Here is an 18,118-nt window from a genome sequence, read left to right as displayed (position 1 = left end):
AACCGTTTACTGAGTTTTTGGTTTCATGAATAGTTGTCATTCACTCATTTGTTGTCAAGCCAAGCTGGCAGCCGTAGCAATAACGAAATGATAAATGTAAAAATCCCATTATACGACCACTCAGACCTAGCAGATTATTCTATCACTTGCTGAAACAAGAATTCAAGATAAATAAAATGAATATGACAGTCAACTAAAGGAGAGAAATAAAATAAATAATCAATAAGTCTAAATTATACTAGACTTGGTTCTCGGCGTTAGTAAAGTTGAATATCAGAGATGAAAAAAAATAGTTAAAAGAAAAATAAAACTCGTAAAAAATATCAATCAAATTTGTTATGTTAATTAATTACAAATAAAATTGAAGACTATTTTGCATTAATAATATAATAAGAAAAAAATAACTTAATTAAATAAAAACCAATCAAAAATAGAAGTGTAGAAGAAAATTCAAAGAAATTGACTATGTGGAAAGTTTTCCACACGGTTTGGCGCTACAAGAGTTAACGAAAACGAAACAGAGGTGAATGCGAAGCACAATTGAGCGATCCCCAGAGTGTAACAATGGCTGGGAAAACTCAAACTCACTACTTTCTTCTCTTGTTTCTCTTCTTAATCTCCATCAACGCCAAACTTGATCTCTACCCTTCAGACTACAAGGCACTCCTAACTCTGCAGAAGGACCTCGGAGTCAACGGTCAAGTCTCCGCAACTCTGGCTTGCGAAACAGAGGGCGTGTTCTGCGAGCGGAGGAAGCTCTCCGGCAAGGAAACCTACGCCCTCCGAATCACCAGACTCGTCTTCAAATCCAACAACCTCAACGGTGTTCTGTCCCCTTCCATTGGACGCCTCACGGAGCTCAAAGAACTCTCTCTCTCCGACAACAACCTCTTTGGCCGACTCCCTCCCCAAATCTTTGACTGCAGAAAGCTCCAAATCCTCGACCTCGCCAACAACCTCTTCTCCGGCCCAGTCCCCCCAGAGCTCTCCTCCCTCACGCGCCTCCGCGTGCTGGACATCTCCACCAACAGGCTCTCCGGCAACCTCAATTTCCTCAAATACTTTCCCAATTTGGAAACTCTCTCCGTCGCCGACAACCTCTTCACCGGAAGAGTCCCTCCCTCCGTCCGCTCCTTCCGTAACCTCCGCCAATTCAACTTCTCCGGTAACCGCTTCCTCGAGCCCTCTCTACAATCATCCTCACCAGAAACAATTCTCTCCAGACGTTTTCTGTTAGACGGCGACGGTGATGTTCCTGCTCCTGCTCCTGCACCTGCACCTAATAACTCAAACAAGAAGAAAAAATCCAATGCTTCTTCTGGTGCTGCTGCTGCACCAGGTCCCGCACCGAACAACCACAAGCACAAGAAAAGTAGGAGAAAACTCTTAGGGTGGATTCTGGGGTTTGTGGCAGGGGCAGTGGCGGGAATCTTAGCAGGATTCGTGTTTTCTCTAATGTTCAAGCTGGCTCTGGCGTTGATAAAAGGAAGAGGAAGGAAAGCGGGGCCTGATATCTACAGTCCATTGATAAAGAAAGCAGAGGATTTGGCCTTCTTGGAGAAAGAAGAAGGAATGGCATCGTTGGAAATCATCGGGCGAGGTGGCTGCGGAGAGGTTTACAAGGCCGAGTTACCGGGAAGCAACGGGAAAATGATCGCTATAAAGAAAATAATTCAGCCTCCCAAAGAGGGTGCTGAGTTAGCAGAAGAGGACAGCAAGGTTCTGAACAAGAAAATGAGGCAAATTCGATCTGAGATCACTACAGTGGGACAAATCAGGCACCGAAACCTTCTTCCTTTGCTGGCCCACGTGTCTAGGCCGGGATGCCACTACCTTGTTTACGAGTTCATGAAGAATGGCAGCTTGCATGACACCCTGAGCAAGGTTGAGGTGGGCGAGTTCGAGTTGGATTGGTTGTCAAGGCACAAGATCGCTCTCGGTGTGGCCGCTGGACTCGAATACCTTCACTTGAATCACAACCCTCGGATCATTCATAGGGATCTCAAGCCTGCTAACATTCTTCTTGATGATGACATGGAGGCCCGAATTGCTGATTTCGGCCTCGCCAAGGCCATGCCTGATTACAAGACTCACATTACAACCTCCAATGTGGCTGGAACTGTGGGCTATATTGCTCCTGAGTATCATCAGATACTCAAGTTCACTGATAAGTGTGATATTTACAGCTTTGGCGTCATACTTGGGGTGTTGGTCATTGGGAAGCTTCCTTCTCATGAGTTTTTTCAGCACACTGAAGAGATGAGTTTGGTCAAGTGGATGAGGAAGATTTTGAGTTCCGAGAATCCCAAGGAGGCTATTGATACAAAGCTGCTGGGGAATGGGTATGAGGACCAGATGCTTCTTGTTTTGAAGATTGCATGCTTTTGCACTATGGATGATCCAAAGGAAAGGCCTAACAGTAAGGATGTTTGGTGCATGCTGTCACAGATTAAGCACTGACTCTGTTGGATTACTAATGTGTACCATATTTGTGCCAAAGTGTGTTTGTTTAAGAATATAATCTTGCTTCATAAGGTAAATTATGAACCGATGCAATATTGTTTCCTTCATCATACCTTGCTGAATTTCCTTGGAAAATAGAAAGAAAATTTCAGCAATGCAATGATCTATCTATAATCTAGTCTGTCACAACTAGTTTGCACTTTATATGTTTATGCATTCACCCTGCAAATAAAATAGTTTTATGTTGTTACCATTGCTCTTATTTGAGTACTGCTGTTGTTGAAGATGGATGAGAACAAAAAAATCATCCTTCCTCTGTCTGCTATATCTTCGTCAATTCAGCACTAAAAGTTTTACATTATATCTGATCCTGCAATAAATTAAACGGCTGGGAGGGGGCAACAAATTAAATTATAAAAGAAAGCAATTAGTATCTTTTCTAACTTTGGACAAATAGTTGGAGAGTGAAGTCACTCAAGCAATACAATCATAATGAGTAAATCATGAAATGATATTAGAGTCTATATTAGTCTATTAAAAAAAGATTATCTATCATATTATTCATACCTAAATCAAAAAAGTGTTGGACGTGAAGTGTGTAGGGAAAAAAAATAAAAACAAATCTCACATATAGTTTTAAGATAAAATATATTAATCAAAAGTAATTTTTATTTTACAAATTAATTTTATAGGTTAAATTAGGTTAAAATCCAAAAGTAACTTCTACGTGACTAATACATTCTGCCCCTGCAAGACCGCAATAGCATCGCAAGACTGAACAGTTTCTGCGTCAACCGTCAAGAAGATATGTATATGCAAGTCAACGCATTCATGGTCTCTAAGGTGGCGCTCTCATAGTCCTTGGAGATATGTGGCTAGGTGGGTCTGAATTTTTTTTTAAGAATTAATGTGTGATAAGAGAGGTATGTGATTTATATAAAGATTAATAAATAAATAATTAATAATTAAAGATTAAATTATAATTATAATTAGGTTAAATTGAAAAAATTTATAAAAATAAATACTATTATGGGAGTAATGACTTAAAAGGAGTTAATCAAATTAGCGTGAAATAAGATCTCCTTTATAATTCTCTCAAAATTGTCATCAACCATCTAGAGAAATTAGGTTATCAAAATCTTGTTTCTCTTTTCTGTCAAGGAATCAAAGCGTATCAGAAATAAGTTTTATTATGGAAAAAGATACACATTACTTATCTATTACGTGTGAGAATCATATATTTCAACATCCTACTTATTATTATTGGGAACCCTTAAGATTTATGTGGTATGAGAGCATCTCTTATGAAATTTATGATTTTTTAAGAATGATTTATTTTCTCCTAATTATGAAATTTAAATATTTTATTTTTTCAACTGTATGATATTTTGATTTTGGCTGCAAAGTATGGACCGTGTGCCAAAATTTTATGATTGTTGAAATTGTTTTTTTTTTCTGAAACAATTTTGCACCGTGTGGACAAAGAAAGAAATCCCAAACCCTCTCTCTGTGTGCGTGCTAACTCTTAGAACGTGTTTTCTTTCTTTTGATTAATTTAACTGTGGCCGCGTTGTTGAGTTATGCGGATTTGAAAAATACTGGTTAAGGTGGTGGTTGATTAATGATTTGTGTGTTATTCTACAAAGGTTGTTGTGTCTGCAACGACACTAACAATGATTACTATTTATATTGAATAAGACGAAGACGGGTGGAAAGTTCATATTATAAATTAGTAATTTATTGTGTTTTGTTACGTTTGGGAAATAAGCTCCATCTGTGATCTTTGCTGTGATTTTTCAGACATGTTTGTTACGTTTGGCTAATGCATTATGATTGAAAGTTTGTGGCCTCAAATGAAATTAATGAGAATGTTATGAATTGTTGGTAAAAGTAACTATGTGTAGGTTATACATTGTTTAAAATTAAGTGTATCATGGATTTTTTTGTTAGTAACTAAAGTAGTCAAATTTATAAGGTTATTTAATTTTAAATTAGTGATATTTTTCTTTAATTACTCATAGAATAATGAATGCTAAATTATATGATTATTGGTTTATGTGTACATTGAAATTTATTGTTATAAGGCATTTATGAATCACCCAAAAGTTGATTAGTTGTTCTTATAATCAACGAATATAAATGTAGGTAATTTGTGTGTATCATTAGTTTATTTATATACCCAAAGGTAATAGATACTACTAATTGATGCATATTTAATTGTCAAATAATGTCAAGAGTTTTATTAGCATCATCATGTTTGTATGTTGATCGTTGGTGTATCACTCAAAGGAGAACATCAATATACATCGATTGTTATTCGAATGAATTATATGTATGACATGTGTTTTATGTCTCAAAACACTTATGTGAATTTTATTTTGTAGTACATGTTCCCAATTCACTGAATTCTTATATATCATTTATGTCAATTTTTAATAAGTTTAACTTCTCTAATTGGAATCAACAAGTCCAATTTCATCTTGGTGTTTTGGATCTTGATCTTGTTATATAGGAAGACAAGTCTGCTACTATTACTGATGCTAGTAGCAATGAAGAGAAAGCCTATTATAAAGTCTAGGAAAGATCGAACAGACTCAGTCTAATGTTCATGAGAATGACTGTTGCAAACGATATTAAGATAACTCTTCCTAAGATCGATAGTGCTAAAGAGTTTATGAGGTTAGTGGGAGAGTACTCTCAAATAGCTAATAAGTCTCTTGTTGGGACATTAATGAGAATACTAATCACCATGAAGTTTGATGGTTCACGTATTATGCATGAGCATGTAATTAAGATGACAAATATTATAGTAAGACTTAAGACCTTAAGAATGACTATGAATGAGTACTTCCTTGTTTAATTTATTTTGAAAGCATTACCGTCTAAATATGACCCGTTCCAAATAAGCTATAATACCATTAAAGATAAATAAAATGTGCATGAATTGCACAGTAAGTTAATTCAGGAAGAAACGGGGCTTAAGAATCAAGGAAGTCACTCAGTCTATTATGTAAGTCACCGAGGGAATCAAGGAACTAGAAAGAAATTTGTGAAGAAGCATGATAAAGGCAGAGGGCCATTAAAGATCAATGATGGCTCTATGCAACTCCAGAAGAAGACATCAAAGAGTAATAATTGCCATTTATGTGGGAAATCTAAACATTTTCAGAAGGATTGTCAAAAGCGTAAGTCTTGGTTCGAAAAGAAATGTGAGTTTAATGTCCATGTATGTTTTGAATCAAACTTAACTAAAGTTCTCCATAATACATATATGGTGGATTGATTATGGATGTATGACTCATGTTTCTAATACTATGTAGGGATTCCTTACCATCAAAACCATAAGCCCAAATGAAAAGTTTGTCTTTGTGGGGAATAAAGTGAAAGCTCTAGTGGAAGTAGTTGGGACTTATCATTTAAAAATTGACACTGGACATCATTTAGATTTACTAGAAACTCTTTATGCAACTAATTTATCTAAGAATTCACTTTCATTATCTAAATTTGATGTTACTGGATACTCTTTTAATTTTGGTAATGGATGTTTCAATTTATTTAAGCATAATCATCTCATTGATATTGGTGTTCTTTGTGATGGTTTATATAAATTGAAATTAGATGGTTTGTATGTTGAAACCATTTTAACTCTTATCATAATGTTGGCATTAAATATAGTTTAGTGAATGAACGATCTGCTTTCTTGTGTCATAAACGTTTAGGTCACATTTCTAGAGAAAAGATAGAAAGATTAATAAAGACTGAAATTCTTCCTGATCTAGATTTTATGGATCTGAATATTTTTGTGGATTGTATTAAGGGAAGACAAACAAAACATACAAACAAATGAGCTACAAGAAGCACTCAACTTCTTGAAATTGTGCATACTGATATTTGTGGGCCTTTTAATGTTTATTCCTTTGGAAAGGAAATACATTTTATCACCTTTATTGACGACTATTCAAGTTCCGATTATGTCTACTTATTGCATGAGAAATCTCAGGCAATGGATGCCTTAGAAATATACTTGAGTGAAGTAGAAAGATAATTAGACAAAAATGTGAGAGTTTTTAGGTTTGGTAGAGGTGGTGAGTATTACGAAAGATACGATGAAACTGGGCAACACCCAAGTCCATTTGCTAAACTCCTTAAAAAAACATGCATTTGTGTGCAATACACAATGCTTGGTACACCATAGCAAAATAGTCTATCAGAAAGGCATAATAAAACTTCAATGGATATGATTAGGAGTATGTTAAGGAATTCAACTTTACCCGTATCTTTGTGGATGTATTCCTTGAAAATTGTCATATATTTGTTGAATAGGGTTCCTAGTAAGGCAATTCCAAAGACACATTTTGAACCGTGGACGAATAAGACACCTAGTATAAGACACATGCATGTTTGAGGTTGCCATGAAGAAATAAGAATTTATAATCAACAAGAAAGAAAATTGGACGCAAGAACAATCAGTGGACATTTCATTGGTTATCAAGAAAAGTCAAAAGGGTATATGTTTTACTGTCCTAATCATAGTATGAGAATTGTCGTAATTGGAAATACAAGGTTCATTGAAAATGGTGAAATCAATGGAAGTATAGTTCCACGAGATATGGAAATTAAAAAAGTTAGAATACAAGTCCCTTTAACTTTTGCCTCTAGTAGTAAGGTGATTGCTCCTTCAATTGTTGTTCCAAACAACAATGAAGAAGAGCAACACAATAATGAGCCCATGATACATAATGAACCTATTATGAAAGAATCACAAGAAGTATCATTAAGGAGGCCGCAAATAGAAAGAAGACCAACTATTTCGAATGGCTATGTGGTATACCTACATGAAATAAAAACAAACTTAAGCATTAATGATAATGATCGAGTTTTGTTTTCACAAGTTCTAAGCTGTAATAATTCTAAGAAGTGACTAGATGCCATGAAAGAAGAGCTAAATTCCATGGAATATAATGGTGTTTAGGACCTCATAGAATTGCCAAAAGGTTGTAAGAGAATTGGTTGTAAGTGGGTCTTCAAGACTAAACTTGACTCTTATGGCAACCTTAAACGTTACAAGGCTAGACTTGTTTCTAAGGGATTTTCTAAAAATGATGGCATTGATTATAAAGAGAATTTTTACCGGTCTCACGAAAGGATTCTTTTTGTATTATCATGGCACTGGTAGCCCATTATGACTTGGAGTTAGATCAGATGGATGTGAAAACTGTCTTTCTTAATGGAGATATAGAGGAGAATGTTTATATGGACCGACTAATGGGGTTCTCAATTGAAGAAAAGGAACACATGGTGTGCAAATTAAAGAAATCAATATATGGTCTTAAGCAAACTTCTCACCAATGGTATTTGAGGTTTAATGATATCATTGTTTCCTTTGGATTTAAGAAAAATACTATTGATCGATGTATATATCTAAAGGTCAGTGTGAATAAGGTTATTTTTTTAATTTTGTATGTTGATGATATCTTGTTTACAACTAATGATCTTGGTCTTCTTCATGAGACTAAGAAATTTCTCTCAAGCAACTTTGAAATGAAAGATATGGGTAAGACAAGCTATGTGATAGGGATAGAAATATTCCAAAATAGATCACAAGGAATGTTAGGCTTGTCTCAGAAAGCATATATCAGTAAAGCACTAAAGAGATTCAAGATGAAAAAGTGTTCAGCATCACCCATTCCAATTTAGAAAGAAGACAAATTTAGTCTTGCAAATGTCCTAAAAATGATTTGAAACGAAAACATGGAAACAATTTTGTATGCATCATTTGTTGGGAGTTTTATGTATGTTCAGATCTGTACTCGACCAGACTTAAACTTTGCAACTGGAATGTTAGGAAAATATCAAAGTAACCTGAGAATGGAACATTGGAAAGCTAGAAAGAAGGTTTTGATACTTACAGGGAACAAAAGATCACATGATTACATATAGAAAGTCTTATCACCTTAAAGTAATTGGGTATTCAGACTTAGACTTTGCTGGATGTGTGGATATGAGAAAATACAATTTTGGCTATGTATTTCTCTTAGTCAGGGGAGCAGTATCATGGAAGAGTACAAAACAATTAGTTGTTGCTACATCTACCATGGAAACTAAATTTGTAGCATATTTTAAGGCTACAATTCAAGCTAATTGGCTATAGAAATTTATTTCGAGGCTTGAAATTGTTGACAATATTGCTAGGCCGCTGAAAATGTATTGTGATAACTCCGCAATAGTGTTTTTTTTCTAAGAATGATAAGTACTCTAAAGGTGTCAAGCATATGAAATTGAAGTACTTTGTTGTAAAGGAAGAAGTTCAAAAACAAAGAGTGTCAATAGAACATATTAGTACAAACCTTTTGATAGTTAACCCTTTGACAAAGGGGTTATCGCCCAAGACATTTATAAAACATGTTGAAAATATGAACAATATTGTTATTGTTGATCATTAAAGTAATTTATCTTATGCATTTTACTGACACTCTGAGCTCATTTATGATATGTTTCTGATTACTTGTTTTCTATGCTTGCATGCATATTTGTATCAGAGTAATGTTAACAGGTTTTGTCTTGAATAAAGACATTATGTTGGACCTCCTAACTAATGGTCATATTAAGGAGAAGACTAATTTGTAGTATATGGAAGAGATTATATCGATTAAGTAATCTACAATCATCATGACTCGAATTGGTTCATATTCTTAATCATGAAATTATGATGTACCAAATGTATTGAACGATTTAGTCATTTTAATGTACATTATGTTAGTTTAATCTATTTATTTATTTAGTCTATAATGTTTGGTAATGTCACATGAACTAAGTGGGAAAATGTAAGAATTAATGTCTCATGTGAGAGACATGTGACTTATGTAAGGACTAATAAATAAATAATTAATAATTAAGGATTAAATTGTAATTGGGTTGAATTGGACAAGTTTCTAGAAATAACTACTATTTGATGGGAATAGTGGTTTAAAAAGGAGTTAATCTCATTAACGTGAAACAAAGTCCCTTCTTAACATAAAAGTGTTCTCTCAAAACTCCCACCAATCTTCACAAACATAGAGAGATAGAAAGAACAATTAAGATAACATAATCTTGTTTCTCTTCTCTTTTGAAGAATCAAAGCATATCTGAGAAAAATTTCACTATAAAGAAAGATACACATTATTTATTTATTATTTATGAGAATTATATATTTCAAGATCTTACTAATTTTCTTCGATTATTATTCGTGACAACCCTTAAGATTTACATACCATTAATAGTGAGTCATTCTCATTTGTTCAATAATTCAAATAATAGGACAGAACCCTTGGACACGCAAGATAAAGTTCGTGAATACTGAATACAATAAGTGTAAGAAAAAATTATCCATGGGCAGAAATTTTTGGGAAAGAAGAATGATATATATACCATAGAATGAATCGCAGTAACATCAATGATTAATCCTACACTTCACTTTTTTATATTTTTCCTTTATACTTGTTTTTCTACGTGTAAAGGACTAATGGGGGAAGAGAGGAAAAACAAATTAGATGAGTTTTTGTTATGGGAAAAGCAGGTGTAAAAGGAAAGATATGAAAATAAGAACAAATTTTTGTTTTGGGAAAGACATTGCCGTAAAACGACGGGACACTTCTTTAGACTGTGCTATTACATATCATATTCAATTCACACGGACGAAACTGTGTGTATTTCAGATTCTTCGTCTATCTGTATTCAAAAATCAAAAGTAATTTTTATAGCATTCTTTCATGCCATGTTTGATAGAATAATTTTACTATTTTTTTTTCTTTCTGGAATTTATGAACTTGGATGTGGTTTTGCTTTCGGATTTTGGATATTATTGTTATATAGTTTGATTGGTTTCTTTATGATGAAGTAGTAATTTCAAAATATCAACAAGCATGTATTTTATTCACATTAAAATTGGTATAGTAAATAATTAAGAACATGCCTTTTGCTAATGATCTCTTCCTAGAGCTGAAATAAAAACAAAACAGTCTTGCTGCTTTTCTCTGCATCTAAAGTGAGTCGGAAAGATCCAATAGTCATAAAGTGTGTTAAAATTTAAAGACCTGTTGCGCATGACTTAACCAATGGTTCTTGAACAGAAATGCAATAATTGAACAATAACAACACATCACAGGATAAGAATATTTGGATTGCATCACTGCAAAGTTAGATTGCGCGCATTGCTATTTGCTAATAAGAGCATTGCAAAAAAAGAAAAAGAAATTAAAATTGATTAAATGCATATATAGCACAGGAGCCTCCATTTGCTGTTGTGTCTGTGCCAAGTGTTAACAATTAATTAACTTAAGACTTTAGAGTAACAAATCAAGGGCATAACTTAACTAAAACACTTATGTATGCTAAAATACATAAGGTTTGGAAGATTGCAGCTTCTGAAGAGTAGTAATATAGATCATTGCAAGTTATCGAATTCAAAACACTCTGATTCTCTGATTTCCCACCAACTCCTTCTGAGTTCTGAGTACCAAGCCAGATTATTTCACTCACAGACCAATTCTTTTTGAGTCCCTTTACTCATATATTAACTTACAAAGGAATAGGATTATACTGGGGCTTCAGTTTATGATGTAAACTGAAGGGTGGATACATTTTGATGATTATGTATTTGTTCTAGCACTTCTTGTGCACATTAATGAAATTGTTATTTCCTGAAATTAAAAACTCATATATTAACATTTAACACACATATCATTTTGTGTTAACATATTTTTTACTTCCTTATTTCTTATTTATAAGAATCAAATTTAAAATAATATTTGTTTTTTTATAAGATATAATCTATAACTTTCTCTCATTAATTATTTTTATACTAGAAATATTTCTCATCAAAAGAAGAGAGAAAATATATTCACAAACAATGGGAAGAAATATGAGTATTAGAGATAAATATAGTTTCAAAAAAACTTATAAATTTAAAATAAATTTATTGATATCAACTAAATTAACTATTTTTCTTAATAGTCATGAATTAGATAATTGAGTATTATATATAAGAACAAATGGAGTATTATTTACTCCATTTGTCTTTAATTATAAGATCATTTTTAAAAATTTGTTTGTTTATTTTTTATAAAACTCTTTTTGGATGCATTAATTATTTCTAGTTCACTTGATTAAGTAGTTCTGTGAGCGTTGTAAATTTCCTCATTGTTTTCAATTCCTATGAATAAAAAAAATTATCATTGTGATTTAAAAATATACTCTCTATGGTGTTAAATATAAGAAAAATATTTATTTTTGTTGATTTCAAATATGAGAAAATTTAAAATAATTTTTCCTTATTTGATATTATTATCTTTAAAATATTTTCTCGAAAAAATATTCTAAAATACCCTTCATTAATTAAGGTGTTAGTTTTAATGATTTTTTTTCATATTCTTATACCAAATTCAAATTTTAGGATAAATTTAAAAAAAATTAATGAAAATTAATATAATTAAATATAATTAACTAACTTTCCATATCAGTGTTGTATGATTTTTTTTATCCATGTAATCATGTAATCTTTTTTAGTTTTCCAGCCTAGTTAATTGTCAGATTTGCGTATTCTATTGTGCTCAAATACAAGATACACACTTTTAGTTGTTTTTCCTAACTCTCTTAAATCTGTATTGTTTAGGGTTGATTTAATTCAAAAAAATAATAATTAACTCTACCAAACCAACCCTTGGAGTGTTGTATTTTTTTTTTTGGTCACGTATTTCCTGTTGATCTTTTTCGATTTTTGGGGTCTGGTATTTCCGTTGACTGAAAATGTATGTTGTGCTTGGGGCTACACATCTTGATGTAACGTAAGACTTTAAGAGATGACACATGTAATCTTTTTTGATCCATTGTATATATGTAGCCTTATGCAATTACTATTTGCACTCTCCAGTATTACTTATACACTTCCCTTATATATATATATATATATGACGTAACCACCTACCATTGCCACCACAACCATTATCATTATGATCGTTGTTGTTGTCGTCGAATCGTCAATGGTAACAGCAATGACGGTCATGTTGGTTGCGACAAAGGTGATCATAGCGGTGGTCATGATGATAGTGATAGTAACGACGTCAATATTTATGTTGGTGGTGGTTATGGTGGCAGCCATGATAGTTGTGGCGAAAAGAGTCATGACGATGGTAGTTATTATAGTAATAATAAGTTTGAGATATTTTATATTTTTAAGATATTTGATCTTGTGTTTAGTAACTCTTATTGAGATTTTATGATTGAATATGGTTTTAATTTGAATTTAAAATACTTTAATCCTGATCTTTTATTTTAATCTAACAATTGAAATTAAACATATTCTTATTTGCATATAAGATAATCTTTCTCATACGATATATTTTATTTGTGCATATATTGATCTATTTAATTTTTAGTATACTCGTATATGCATCGACAAGTATGGGGAACAATTGCATATACCCTCCCCCTCAGCCATTGTCATCTCTATCCATGGTAGTTCATCCACACATTTGACATTTAAAATCATTTTATATTTCAAATTTATTATCAATCCTCAAAGCCTCTCAAAACAAATTATAAATCTTTAAACGGACAATGATAATTTAACAGCACAACTCTGAACAAATAAGACTCTAACATTGCAATAGTTATAGAATAAATAAAAAAATTTCGCATAACACGTTCTTATAAAAGAACAAAGGGAGCGTTTGTTTGAAAGATAATTTTTTTAGTTTCGTGAACATTTTTTTAAAGAATATAATATGGGAATGTTATTTTTTAATATTATTTAAAAATATGTTTGGATAGCTATTAAAATTGGTTGGGATTATTTTTCATATTTTTATGAATAATTAAAATATGTTTATTTGAGTTATTTTTTCCCTGAAAATATATATTGTGGATATGCTTGATTCATTAAAATCATGATATTGACATGACAAAATGAACAACACTTGACAAAAATCTTAAGTTACCAGACAATTTTTTTTATCATTTAACGAATAATGAACAATATAAATAAAATAATATAAAATTTACTAAAATACTCTTTTAATATTTTATTTTAATATAATTTATATCAAATTCAATGTATTTACCAAAACAAAAGTGAGATATATTTGAATAAAAAAATCTAGTGTTTCCTTTTTAAAATAACTATGTATTTTGGTTATTAATATATAAAAGTGGGGATAAATGTGCCTTTTTAATATTTTTTACATGGAACAAAAAGTTATCCCATGAATGTATGAGTAACAAAAATTAAAAATTAGAGATTTTGTCATATCCTCCTGTGCTTATGTGCTTGGAACAAAAATATCATGATTTTTAACCAATCAAACACTCTTTATAACTACTAGAATATCTTTATTACAAAAACTCTCATTACATCATTTGTTTTCTTTCATGTGTTCGATTTAATTGAAAGAGAATCAAGAATTGCCTATCAAGAAAGGAACATTGAAGGAAAAAAAAATATTATCATAAAATGTAAAAATGAAACTAATAACAAATCAAATTACAGGAACATAAATTGGACAAGAATGAAATTTGCGGGATTGAAAAAAAAAAGCACATATCATGAAATAACAATGAGAGAGTAGTGGAATAGTGGTTAATAAGAGAATGTATATAAATTTTTACTCATAAAGAGGCATTCATATCCCATGAGAATAGTGACGGTTCATAAAATTTTATTCCTCTAACTTATTTTGTTAGTTTAATTTGACACTTTTATTATTTGCATGTTTAATTAGATCATGTGTTTTTTTTATATAATTCAATTAAGTATTTTACTTTTAAAATATTCAATTAGGTACTTTATTTTTTAATAGGATTTAATTTGGTCTTATTTAAAACCAATTTAGGTTCTACTTATTAAAACTTTTGGAGCAAATGAAAGAATAATAAAACTAAATTGAATCCATTTTATAAAATAAAATATTTAATTGAACATTTTAAAAGTGAAAGATCATATTGAACCATTTTTTAAAAAAAAAATACAAGATCTAATTGATCCAAGAAATAACCAGTGATGACCATTTTTAAAAAAACTATAAGACCTAATTGATTTAAGAAATAACAAGTGGTGACAATTTTTCCTTTTCTCTATCTATTTGAAATTATGTCAGGATGTATTTTTGAATCATTGATAAAAATTAAAATAATAAAGTAGTAAATTTAATATCAACATATTATCTTTTTTATCTTATAATTTTTTAATATATATATATATATATATATATATATATATATATATATATTATGGGGGAAAAAATTCTTAAATATACTTAAAAAAACAATAAAATCTTGTGGGGGCAATTGACCCCACAACTCCTAACGTGCATTCACGATTCCATGCAAATAATTTTTCTCCATCTTCTCTATTAGAACTAAATATTAGTAGAACGTAAAATTATATATTTCCTACAAATAAAATAAATCCAATTTTTTTTATGCCTTATAACAAGCGTAGAATAATTTTTCCAATCCTATATGCCTAAGAATAACTAAATAATCCATAAAACAAACTTCTCAAAAAGTTTTAACTGTCCTTAAACAAAACATTTTGTAACATGCACGAAACCAAGTTTTAACTGTCCTTAAACTTTATATTTGTAAAAGATTTGTATATATATCAACTTATGAGTATATGTATAACATATACACAAGTCATTTTGTAACATATATCAACTTGCTAATTAGGATAAAAAAAAAAAAACTAACGCAAAAAAAAATGTTTAATTGTATATTTAATATTTTATCCCATTTTTTTTAATTTTTTACTAATTCTGATTATGTTTGACGTACAAATCATTTCAATTACTTTTATTTTTTTTATTAACTGAAAATTTTATTTGACTATTCCTATAAACAAATTTTTTTAATAGGTCCTAACGTTTTGTTTAAACACTAATTTATAGTTTTTATCTTTTTATCTTTTATTTTTTTATTTTTAAAATATTCATTTAATTTTGTTATTACATTTTTTAAATAAACTTCCGACTAGCTTTAATAAATAAGTTTTATCCCCCAACAAATTAATTTAGAGCAATTTATCCCTATTTTTAAAGAAATTTTTAAAATTTATCCTCTATCATTTTACTCTTTAACATAATTATATTTTTACCCTTAATTATTTATTTTTATTGGCAAATTGTACGTCTAACTTTTTATTTTTTGCAAATTTTATTCCAATTTTTTTTAACAAATTTTATCCTCAACTTTTATACTTATTAATGAAAAAATGACTGGAATAAAATTCACAAGTTTATTAAAAATTAAAAATAAAATATGCCAAATTAAAAAATTGAGATAAAGTTTATCAAAAATTAAAATATTGGTGTAAAAATCCAATTAAGAAAAAAAAATCGACAAACATGCAATGCCACACACGTAGGAAACAGTCAAGTGACCAAAACGGAAACTGAGAAAGAGAAGTTACCAATCTGAATGCATTAAAAAGGAAAGGGAAACTTGAAACTTGGTCATTGGACAAGGTAATTAATCAATTAGCAATGGGGTCTTCAGGAACTAGAATGGTTGTTGTTCTGATGGTTCTTTTGCCTCTGATGACAACAACAAGTGTGGTTGCCACACCGAGCAGCATAGAACACTGCCTGAGGCTGCTTTTGAATCCAGCTCCTCCACCACCAAAACGCTCTCCTCCAACCTTTGATTTGGGTCGCATCGTATGCAGAGACGCCTTTCGCGCCATTAGCCATTCCCTGCAAGAAACTGGGAAATTGCCCTTGGCTTACTTGAGTGCCCTTTGCAACATCTTTCAAGACAATGAAGAAAAAGTTGAGCGTTACGTGACTCGCACGTTTAGATCCTACGATTCTCGCACGCTCATCGCGGGTCGCCATTGTGCCACCATCCGCAAGAGGCATCACGCCAAGGCCAAGCCACCCTCCTTGTCTTTTTTTTCTAGACTTTAGACTGTTTCGTACACATAGATATTCATGTTGGATATGTTGGATACACCTTGCAATTCCTCTTTCTGGTGCATGAACAACAATAAATTTAATTGACGGGTCTCTCTCTTCTTTGATCCATCTTTTCATTTCTCATTGCTCAGATTCAAATTCCATCCTTCAACAAATGAATTGTGTCATTATAGACATAGTTAAGCAAGGCTTTTTTGTCTTAATCATGAATTCGATTACGTGCTCCTGTCTTTTAACAGTACGCCATTAAATTTTACTTTTACAACTTAGTTTTTTTATTATTAATCAAAGATTAGTAGGCATCATAATGAGTTAATCAAGAAAATATTTATCAAAATAAATGATTTTTTAGTGTCATTTTTACTTAAGTTAGCGTCAGACAAGCCGACGACGCAAAATACATATTTAATATATTAAATAATTTCAAGAATAACTTAATATTTGTATTTATTATAGGAAAGATTTAAAAAAAAACATTAGCTATAATTATTAAATATCAATACATAAGCTATAAATGTATCAACAAAATAATTAAAAAAACATAAACAAAGATGACAATGAGAATTAAATCTAAGACCTAAAGCATACCATCCAAACCACTTCATAGTCTTTTGATATTATAATGATCGGTCAAATTAGTTCCCAAAATTTATAAAATGATGTTATAACCAAAATATATTTATTTAATACATTAAAAAATCAAGAATTATTTAATATTTGTATTTATTATATGAAAGATTTAAGAAAAACGTGTCATAGTTATTAAATATTAATAAATGGGTGATAAACGTAACCACAAAATAATTAAAGGAAGGGAAGAAAAATATTAATATCTTAAGAAAAAAAAGAGTGAATGACCAATTTAATATTCAAAATTATAATGATCAGTTAAATTGGTCCCATAATTAATAAAACAATAACTAATTCCTATGACACATATATTTATTTAATACATTAAAAACATTTAAAGAATCACTTGATGAGAGATAAACTCATTATTTTTGTGAGGCATATTTTAACTTGTAATTAATTAATTTTAATTGGGGGACTAAATTTGACACGATAAAAATATTAATAATGACTAATTTTTAAGCATTTTAATGATTTCTTACTTATTTCTAAATACTTTTAATAGAGAAACTTATTATATATTCTATGTGTTTTGAATTTTTATTAGACATAAAATATATAAAAACAAGTGTACTGATACTCTTGACAATTTTTTTTAAAACACCAAACAAACTATAAAAAAGTCTTTGAGGAGGAGGGGGACTGGGGAGGGAATATTAGTATGATCAGAAATCAGAATGCTTAGGAGGGCGAGATGGAAAATTCAATGAGAAAAAAATACTATATTAATATATTAGTATGTATAATTTAGAAATTTTTGTAATTAATTTAAGGGGGCGTGACTGCCCCTGTTTTGAATGAGTGTAGTCTCGTCCCTTATCATGAGTAACAATTTTTTTTAATTGATAACAACATATCTTATAATAAATAATTGATAAAAAGGAATTAATTCAAATTTGATTAGATAATATCTTATAAAATTTGAAATCAACTCAAATTATAATATCTAAATAAATTTGATTAAATTTTTCAAGATTTTATTTCTATTTTTTTTTATTTTAAGTTTGATTTAGTCTTTAATTCAGATATGGACATAGGATTTCTATATATTTAATCTATATATAAAAATAAAGTGA

General features: G+C 30.6%; 2 protein-coding genes across 2 annotated transcripts; both read left to right on the top strand.

Moving 5' to 3' along the window:
- The first annotated feature begins 506 nt into the window (after positions 1 to 506).
- Positions 507 to 2,725, top strand: LOC114416340 (leucine-rich repeat receptor-like serine/threonine/tyrosine-protein kinase SOBIR1). The gene has a single exon (XM_028381207.1). The coding sequence runs from the start codon at positions 565 to 567 to the stop codon at positions 2,458 to 2,460; it is 1,896 nt and encodes a 631-aa protein (XP_028237008.1). The 5' UTR covers positions 507 to 564; the 3' UTR covers positions 2,461 to 2,725.
- Positions 2,726 to 15,939: 13,214 nt separating this feature from the next.
- Positions 15,940 to 16,511, top strand: LOC114414267. The gene has a single exon (XM_028378563.1). The coding sequence runs from the start codon at positions 15,981 to 15,983 to the stop codon at positions 16,401 to 16,403; it is 423 nt and encodes a 140-aa protein (XP_028234364.1). The 5' UTR covers positions 15,940 to 15,980; the 3' UTR covers positions 16,404 to 16,511.
- The last annotated feature ends 1,607 nt before the right edge of the window (positions 16,512 to 18,118 follow it).

This window comes from Glycine soja, chromosome 6 (genome assembly GCF_004193775.1).
Source record: "Glycine soja cultivar W05 chromosome 6, ASM419377v2, whole genome shotgun sequence".
Lineage (NCBI taxonomy): Eukaryota > Viridiplantae > Streptophyta > Magnoliopsida > Fabales > Fabaceae > Glycine > Glycine soja.
This window is presented reverse-complemented; position numbering and strand designations above follow the sequence as displayed.

What these genes read in the sequence shown, in the direction of transcription:
- LOC114416340 (XM_028381207.1), top strand. Translation starts at nt 565, where the DNA reads ATGGCTGGGAAAACTCAAACTCACTACTTTCTTCTCTTGTTTCTCTTC.
- LOC114414267 (XM_028378563.1), top strand. Translation starts at nt 15,981, where the DNA reads ATGGGGTCTTCAGGAACTAGAATGGTTGTTGTTCTGATGGTTCTTTTG.